Raw genomic sequence first — 9606 nt, forward strand, 5'->3', positions numbered from 1 at the left:
TTTGAAAACTAAATTGATTACATTTCATTTCCAAAAATATAAAAATTGTAATAAAAGAAGGAAAAAATGTTTGCTACGAAGGTGATCCTCCCACATTGGGCCGACTCATTTAGAGTGACCTTGAGGCGAGTGAATCATTCATCTCGCACAAAGTGAGACACATCTCCTCAATATCCATATGCCATCGAGAGCTTCCGGTACGGGCTTGCCCTTATGGCCCATCAGGCCACCAGTGCTCAAAACGGAAGCCGTTTGGACTTAGCCCATATTCGTGTCCTTCTACCCCGCTCGTCAACGAGATCAAGCCCATCTCAGAGAAAAAACACAATATCGAGCCAGGGATGTGTGTGATAGACATAGCTGGCCAAACAGGTCGTGCTTCGCAGGCCAGCTAAGCCCGCATGCCCGCACATCACGCGACTAAATGGGTCGTGCCAGACCTGCAATAAGCCTGGGGTGTGCCTGGACTGCGAGACAAGGCCCGTGTGCCGGCATGGCACATCCTGTTTATTTCTTTATTATATTTCCGATTTTTCTATTTTTAAACAGCCCAAAAGGCCTAAGATAGGCCGAAAATAGCCCAAAAGGCCGAATAGCACGTGGGCAGCACGTGCCGTGCCGGCCCACATGTATACGGGCCTGGACGTGACATGGTGTGCCCGGGCCGAGCCGGCCCGTCGGCCATGTCAGGATAGGAACGTCCCGGGCCAACAGCAACTCCGCACGGCCGTCGTCGTCGAAAGTCTCTGCAGAACGCCGCGCGGCGACTCCCCGTCCACCAGCCACTGCTCCTGCTCGGTTCCTCCGCCGTAGGCAGAAACGTGCTGCCCTGCGCGCCGTGCCGCACGGCCACCGCATCACACTCCACTCCAGTCGTCGAGAAGGGAGGGCCATGGAAGTGTGCGTCGTCGGATACTGCTAGATTTCGCCTACTCTGCTCGACTCAGCATGCCTGCCTCCGCAGTCGGGCCCCGATCTGGTCATCTCACCCCGCTCGGTCGTGTGTCTTCAGGGTCGCGTCGGCGCCGGGGAAGGTGCTCGTGGCGGGAGGGTACCTGGTGCTGGAGCGCCCCAACCCCGGCCTCGTCCTCAGCACCAGCGCCCGCTTCTACGCCATCGTCCGCCCGATCCACGACGAGCTCAGCCCCGACTCCTGGGCATGGGTGAGGCCGAGCTCTCCCCGGTCCTCCGATTTCTGTACCACCAGATCGCCGCTTATCCTGTACCCTTGTGCTGTATCAGGCGTGGGCGGATGTGAAGGTGACCTCCCCTCAGCTCTCCCGGGAGGCCGCCTACAAGCTATCCATCAAGAATTCGACGCTCCAATTGACGTCCGCAAGGCGAGTCGCCGTTCATTCGCTTGGACCAAAGTGCTGCTGCGTAGCACTCTTGATTTGTCGTAGTGTTGTTGGAGTTCAGTTTTTGGCAGCAGTGTACTGTTATTGATTGTGCTGATGGTGCAGGGAGTCTACAAACCCTTTTGTGGAGCAGGCGATACAATTCTCCATAGCAGCTGCCAAAGTGTCTATTACTGATAAGGAGAAGAAAGATGCACTAGATAAGCTGCTGTTGCGAGGTCATGCAACTTCCCATTAGTTACTCTGCTCCACTCTAAAGCACTACATTAGTTTTGAATTTGTTGTATACTATAGTAGTATTTCGTTGTTGATTCTTTGAACTTTATTTGTGCAGGTTTGAACATCACAATTCTGGGTTCCAATGATTTCTATTCGTACAGGAAGCAGGTAATGCTTCCTATTTGAATTACAATTGAACCTGAAAAATAAAATAAAAACAAGAGATTTGATTTACATGGTCTTTGTTTCTTTCGGGTCTCCTAATCTAATCTTGAACATCGTCTTCCCACATTGAAATGAAAAAGTAGTGCGGTGTCAGGACAAAAGGAGGCCTAAGATCTCTTAAGGGGTTCGAATAAATTGAGTATGATCTAAGATAATCAGAATTGAGCGATGGTCTTAGCTTCTATGACCAAATTATCATTTCAGTCACAAGCGGTTACACTTCACTTATCAGGATATGTAATTAATTGAGTAGAATTGATTATAACATCAGTTATTGCCTGTAAATTTACAATCTGAAACAATTCTTCCTGGAAGGGGAAATTACTTGCGAACTTCAAACAGACACAGCGACATGCTCACATGTGAGTGTGACATAGGATGTGTATAAAGTACTTGCATTCTTTCTCCCTTCCTAGATGTCGTGTTTTTATTGTTCACTTTAACAGTTAATGATGTTGAAAAATTACCACTGGTTTCTTTTCATCCTCCATTTATTTCTTTATGTGTAAGAGTTAAGATTCGATGCACATGTGAAGTAGGAACCCGCTGCAAAGCATCTAGGAGTTGCTACTTCCTTTCATTTCTTTTTGTATGCAACTTTTGCACACTAAATGTATATAATTAATTATATTGGTCCCATTTTTTACCTATGTATGTCATACAATGATACAACCATAGTTTCCCCAAAAGCATTGTCACTGGTAAATAATTAGCTGTGGAATTTACTGTTTCTTCAGATTGAAGCACGTGGTCTGCCTCTAACTCCAGAGGTATTGCTTTCATTGCCTCCATTTTGCTCAATTACGTTTAACTCAGAAGTTGCTAATGGAACTGGAGAAATATGCAAACCTGAAGTGGCAAAAACTGGACTTGGGTCATCAGCTGCTATGACTGCATCAGTTGTTGCTGCTCTTCTTCATTATCTTGGAGCTGTTAACCTTTCGTGTTCAGGTCAATCATCCAGTGACACTGTAACTGGACGAGATTTTGATTTTGTGCATGCTATTGCTCAAAGTGCACACTGTATAGCACAAGGGAAAATTGGCAGTGGCTTTGATGTTAGTGCCGCTGTCTATGGGAGTCAGCGCTACATAAGGTTCTCTCCAGAAATCCTCTCCTCAGCTCAGGTAAGAACTCCCAGACAGTTAGCTATCCCAGCAAGTGCTCAACAGTTGTCTATCCCAGTGACTTCGTCAGTTGTAATCTTAAAAAATATATTTACAGGTTATAGGTGGGAGTTGCTTGCCAGATGCAGTAGCAGATATTGTTACACGGAGGTGGGATCATGAGAAGACTCAATTTTCTTTGCCTCCTCTGATGTGCCTTGTAAGTTGGATGATCGATGAAGAGGTTTTCCTAATTGTTATTATACCATTCTACTGGTTGCCACCTCTCCTCATAATTACTGGCCTGCTGCTGACAGTATAGGATATGTAGTCTGATTAGTAGTTAGTTGGACCGCTATGATGCTTGTTAACCTTTGGTTTCCATATCTGAAACTGGTAGAATGATAGTAACAGCATGTGAACAGTACTGTTGTAAGCATGGAGACCACGAGTCATGCTTGTCTCCTTTCTTTATAAGCAATGAATATGCTAGTATTCATGAGCACCTTGCAGATATAAAATATTCTTCATCATCACTAGCGGGCCATGACTTTGACTTAGTTTCTGGCTTAGCCTTCGCTTAAAATGACATGTCGTATTTGTTAAGTTTATTTGCCTTGATATCTTGTTTTGCCCTCATGAGCTATGCACTATAGGTGATAATTTTTTTTCTTAAGTCTGGGAATGTTATTTTGTAAGATTTTCTTTAACCAAAGAACTTACCTGATTTCTTTTTTGCATTATGATAATATTATTTGATATTATGTTTATTTGTCGATTAATGGGGATTTGTTTCAATAAGGATGAATTTGGAATTTTAACATAGAGTGTTGGTTGTTGTTAGCTTCTGGGTGAACCTGGAACTGGAGGATCATCTACTCCATCAATGGTTGGATCTGTGAAACAGTGGCAGAAGTCTGATCCTCAGAAAGCCGCAGATACATGGAGCAAGTTGGGAATGGCTAATTCAGTGCTGGAAAACCAATTGAGAAGCTTAAGCAAACTTTCTGAAGATTATTGGGAGGCCTATGAATCTGTAGTGCGGTCCTGTAGTCGTCTCACATTCATGAAGGTAACCTTGGTAACTTCTCCTTAATTGTACTAATATAAGCTGGATCATTGTAGACTAAGTTGATAGACCAGCGCAAGGTTCGTGGTACAGAATAAGCAAAGATCATATCAATTTTGCAAACAAATGTCAATCCAGAAAATGCATTTATTTTTCCGTTTATGGAATGGAGATTGCACCATCCAGATTTTTTGGCATACATGACCATGTAGTCTTTAGATTTACATATTTTATGCTACTAATTCTTAGTCATCAATTTTTCATCATGTGCGCAGGAAGAGAAAAACAATCTTTACTGCTCTGCTAAAACATTTTTCTTTGTTCTCTTCAGTGGACAGAGGTGGCTACTAATCAGCATCAAGAATTGGTTGTCAAATCATTATTGGCTGCGAGAGATGCTTTCCTTGAAATAAGGCTTCATATGCGAGAGATGGGTGTGGCAGCCGGTGTTCCAGTAAGGCTCCATTGATGAAATTATGATTGTTGTAGACTTGTAGTATAGTGTTTTCAAAGAAGTTCACTAAATGTCTTGATGCCATGGTTATGCCTACATGGCTTACATAGTCATAGTCATGGAACTGTAGATAGTAGTCACAGTTTACTTGTACAGTTTTTCTGTGCTTTAATGTCCTTAATTTGCAGATTGAGCCGGAGTCACAAACACAACTTCTGGATGCCACTATGAATATGGAAGGCGTTCTACTAGCTGGTGTTCCTGGAGCCGGTGGCTTTGACGCAGTTTTCTCAGTGACCTTGGGTGAAGCAAGTGGTGCTGTAGCAAATGCTTGGAGCTCCGTCGGTGTCCTCCCACTCCTTGTTCGAGAAGACTCTCGGGGTGTTTCACTGGAAGCTGGTGATCCAAGAACAGAGGAGGTGTCAACAGCTGTGTCGTCCATACAGATTAGGTGATACTATTTGTTGATAAATCCTGTAATGCTTCTACGGTGTATCTTTGGTATCTCATTCATTTAGGAGTAGCACAACCAGACAAATTTTGAAAACTCTCATTGTTAGAATAAGTGCTGAGCACGGAGCAAAGATGGTACGATGTAGTTGAGGACAATGCAAGAGTGGAAAATGGGAAGCTCTTGTAACCCCCATGGAACGGAAGCATTTGCCTGTGGCCACGAAATGTACGTGGTGCAATGTGTAGCTTTTCCAATAAACTCGGGACTTGAATTTTGAAACATTTTGAAACTCGTTATTACAGCACGCCATGGTATGTGTTCGAAATGGAGGTAATTTGTGGCAAATTTAATCGTGCTTTTGTTGTGGAAAGGATGAGAGCATAATTGTGAAAGGATCACGACAAGAGAACTGGAGTATCTAATAAAGTCGGCTTGGCTTTTCGGAAATGTCCAGGGTCATGGAATATTTCATAGCGTGCTCTTCCTTCGGCCATGTATTCATCGGCCAATTTGTTCATATAATAATGAAGATATTTGCCATTTGCATAGGTCAGTGGCATCAAGTATCAAGACTTGAGGCGGCGGCAAACCAGTAAATTGCTCCTTTTACAGTGCAACCGTGAGAGTGTGAAAGTCACTCTATTTGAAACTATTCAGAGGTGCTTCCAACCCCATTCTCCCATGACACGGCAGCTCTTGGGATCCAACGGGTGCAGGGGGGCTTGCGAAAAATTGAGAAAACCCTTTGAAGAGGTCTGAAAACAGATGAGTTCATCCCTCTTGTTGAGAAAATTTGGAACCAATATGTAAAGGCAACAGATCCTAATGATATTTTAAATATCAAGTTGAAACATTTTTTTTAAAGGATGGGGATCAAACAAATTTGGTCATGAGAAGATCAGGAAAATGAAAATTAGAGAAGAATTGAGATGTATTGAGGAGGAGGATGAGAAGGGGGAATTAGACCCAGATGTTTTTTGCAGAAAAACTGAACTTTTAGTGGAATTGAATGAAGTCCTAGTTCATGAGGAATTATTTCTGTTACTACAATCTAAAGAGAGATGGTTGCTTAAAGGGGATAGCGACACTGCATATTAACAAAGAATTGTGAATGGTAATAAGAGGAAAAACACCATACATTCTTTGAATGTCGGTGATTCTGTTATTGAAGGGACTGATAATCTTTTAAAGCATGCTACTGAATTTTACAAATCCTTGTTTGGGCCTGCTCCTGGGAACCTATTTCAACTTGATCCTGAGGTTTGGAGGGATAATGAGAAATTAGATGAGGCTGATAATTTGATCTTAAATAGACCTTTTTCTAAGGAGGAGGTCAAAATAGCCGTGTTCACAATGAACAGTAATAGAGCTCCTGGGCCTGATAACATACCTGCTGAATTCTATCAGCATTGTTGGGGAATAGTGAAAAAAGACATAATGAGGTTATTTCTTGCATTTTATGAGGGCAAGTTAGATGTTCATAGGCTGAACTATGGTATAATCACTTTGCTTCCTAAGATAAGTGGAGCTAATAAGATACAACAGTTCAGACCAATTTGCCTGCTTAGGTGTCCTTACAAGCCGATCACCAAAGTGCTTGATAATAGAGTGCCCCCCTTTGCAGATGTTCTTTTTAGTAAACACCAAAATGCTTTCATTAAAAACAGGCATATAATGGATGGGATTATGTCTCTCCATGAGATCATGCATTATACTCATATTAGGAAGAAGGTGGGGATTGTCATTAAGTTGGATATCGAAAAAGCTTATGACAAAGTGAACTGGGAATTCTTGTTGAAATGCCTAGAAAATAAAGGCTTTGGTAGTACTTGGTGTGGGTGGATGAGAAAAATCATTCAAAATGGAACTGTTAGTGTTAAGTTGAACAACACATTGGGGCCATAATTCCAAAGCTTCAAATGAGTGAGGCAAGGGGACTCAATTTCCGGGGTTTTTTCAATATTACAGCTGGATGCCTATGTAAGATGGTGCTTCAAGCACAAAAACATGGGTTGATTACTGGTTTGGCACCCGAGTTAGTAGAAAATGGTGTGGCTATTCTACAATATGCAGATGATACAGTGTTATGCATCGAGCATGACCCAGAGAAAGCCCTAAACCTAAAACTGCTGCTCTATATGTTTGAACTAATGTTTGGTTTGAAAATTAATTTCCAGAAAAGTGAGATTTTGTGTGTTGGTTGACAACATATGTGAATATGTTTAATTGTCAGATTGGACACTTCCCTATGAAATATCTAGGGGTTCCTCTAAGTTACTCCTCTTTGAGAGGGGTGGATTGGGAATTCTTGGAAGCTAGACATATAAAAAGATGTGAATCTGGTTTAGGGAGCAGTGCCTCTTCAGGGGGCAGACTAACTTTGTTTAATGCTAATATTTCTAGCATTACTTACTACTCCCTCCGTTCCTAAATATAAGTCTTTGTAGAGATATCACTATGGACCACATACAGATGTATAAAGATGCATTTTAAGTGTAGATTCACTCATTTTGCTCCGTATGTAGTCTATAGTGGAATCTCTACAAAGACTTATATTTAGGAACAAAGGAAGTATTACTTATCCATGTTCTTGCTCTCGAAAACCATGACAACAAGATTGGATAAACATAGGAGGAGGTTCTTCTGGCAGGCTACCAAGAACAGAAAAGGATACTACTTGTTCAAATGGGCTAGAATTTGCCGATCTAAAAGCAAAGGGGGTGGGTGGGTGGGAGTTAAGGGCCTCCATAAGTAGAACTTGAGTTTGCTTGCTAAATGGTGGTGGAAACTTGAAACTAAAAAAGGACTTTGGCAAGAGATTGTTAAAGCCAAGTCCTTTCGTAGAGATACAGTTGCTTCGGTTAGAGGGAAGATCAGTGATTCTCCATGCTGGAAAGCAATAATGAAGGTTGAGGATTTATATATGGCTGGAAGGCGAGTATCGATCCAATCTGGTAACATTTCCAGGCTTTGGATAGATCTTGTAGGGGATCAAGTGCCTTTTGCTGACCAATTCCCTATGTTATTCTCTGTCTGTAATTACCCTGACTGCACTACAACACTTGCTTGGCGGCTGACCCCTTATCTTTCTTTCGAAGAAGATTAAGCCATGAGCTTGGGGAACAGTGGCAAAAGATGGTTGATGCAGTCAAGAAAGTGTGTGTTTCTTGGGAAAGTGACACTATTAGATGGGCTTTGAGTTCTAAAACATACTTTACAACTAGATCGGTTTACTCTTTCCCGGAGAGGAATATCTTAGGATGTGATTATTGTTGGATATGGAAAGCTTGTATTCCTTTGAGATACAATTTTTTATGGGGCAGTTATCGCAAAACTCGATACTGACCAGAGATGTGATGAAACTCATGGGATGGAAAAAGGATCCTACATGCTCTTTTTGCGCAGAAAAAGAAACATCCCAACATTTGTTCTTCACCTGTCCGGTAGCTACTGTGACTGTCACACCCCTGTGTAATGATGCCACAGTAATCCCTGAGATCAAGCTAATATTTTTGCTAATCAAGTGTTTGATCATCCTTGGTTTTCTCTCATTTCAAATTCCAGTTGAATTCAATTTCAAATTATGAGTGAAATTCTAAATTGCTCAAACATGAAAACTAAAATGTTCATCATGTGACGAATAATCCTTTGTTAATATTGGTGGTGAACCAACATTTTTAAAAAATGTTTAAGTGGCTTAAACTACTTAAAACAGTGACCTAAGCAATAATTTAAATGTTTTTTAATTTATAAAAATGCTAAACTAATTTATTTATCTACCAAGCTAATTGTGGCGTTAGTCTAAATAATAATAATAATTTATGTTTAAGCTTTGTATTTTATAAAACTGTTTTTCCTTTTGTAACTAAAAGAAAACAGAAAAGTTTTTAAAAGAAAAATAAAAGTTCCAAAAATATAAAAATAAAGGAGGAAGCCCCCCGGCCCCACTTGGGCTTCGACCCACCCGATCCAGCTGGCCCAACTAGGCCGGCCCACTCCCCCTCTCCGGTCGCTTCCTGTTCCTCCGACCGGGCAGGACCGCGCGCACCTGTCGCCGTCCAACGACCCATCGGCGACGCCCAGCAAGGGGATAAGGCCTCCACTACCGCCCGACGCCTCGGAATCCCCCTCGTCCATCCCCCTAGCCTCCACTGCCATTCTCCCCCTCTCCCTCGCTTGCTCCTCGCCTCCTCGCCTCCTTCAGATCCATCACCCGAGCGACCTCGCCGCCGTGCCTCACCCGTCCTCGCGGCCACCGGCGCCCTTCTGCTCCTCTGTCATGTCCAAGCGAAGCGCCGGCCTTCGCCTCTTACTCCCCGACCGAAGGCTATAGCCGGGGAGCCCTGCTGCTGCTGGATTCATCCTCGTCCCCATCTCCGGCCCAATGGCAAACTCCGACGACCCCGAGCTCCTCTACGCTCCTTATCTTTCACGGGCCACCTTGAGTCGCTAGGTGAGCTCCTCTAGTCCCCCTGCTTCCTTCTCCGCTCACCTGCATGCCTCCGACGAGCTGCCACCATAGCCGTGCTCTGACCGCCGCCGCGTCTGCCATTACCGCGCTCCAGAGCTCCAGCAACTCGAACAAATGGCGCCAATGCGCTTCTAGTGAGCCGCAGTCACCCCTAGCTAGTTTGCGCGCAAGAAAACCCACCGTAGCCATGGTTCTGCTCGGGTCCGAGCCGCACCGCCGTCACGGCTTGACGCCGGCGACTCTGCTAGCC

The 9606-nt window shown here is 43.5% G+C and overlaps 1 protein-coding gene across 1 annotated transcript; it reads left to right on the forward strand.

Moving 5' to 3' along the window:
- The first annotated feature begins 730 nt into the window (after positions 1 to 730).
- LOC119290971 (phosphomevalonate kinase, peroxisomal-like) lies at positions 731 to 5192 on the forward strand. The gene is made up of 10 exons (XM_037569651.1): positions 731 to 900; positions 1013 to 1163; positions 1243 to 1340; positions 1464 to 1576; positions 1693 to 1745; positions 2540 to 2929; positions 3027 to 3128; positions 3753 to 3980; positions 4309 to 4431; positions 4620 to 5192. Exons 1-10 carry the CDS (start codon positions 893 to 895, stop codon positions 4884 to 4886), a joined length of 1533 nt encoding a protein of 510 aa, XP_037425548.1. The 5' UTR covers positions 731 to 892; the 3' UTR covers positions 4887 to 5192.
- Positions 5193 to 9606: the final 4414 nt, after the last annotated feature.

This window comes from Triticum dicoccoides, chromosome 4B, assembly GCF_002162155.2.
Source record: "Triticum dicoccoides isolate Atlit2015 ecotype Zavitan chromosome 4B, WEW_v2.0, whole genome shotgun sequence".
NCBI classification, from domain to species: Eukaryota; Viridiplantae; Streptophyta; class Magnoliopsida; order Poales; family Poaceae; genus Triticum; species Triticum dicoccoides.

Excerpts from the sequence above, each read along its gene's own strand:
- LOC119290971 (XM_037569651.1), top strand. Across the intron at positions 1,577-1,692 it reads AGATAAGCTGCTGTTGCGAG|GTTTGAACATCACAATTCTG; the intron begins GTCATGCAACTT and ends TTATTTGTGCAG. Across the intron at positions 1,746-2,539 it reads TCTATTCGTACAGGAAGCAG|ATTGAAGCACGTGGTCTGCC; the intron begins GTAATGCTTCCT and ends CTGTTTCTTCAG.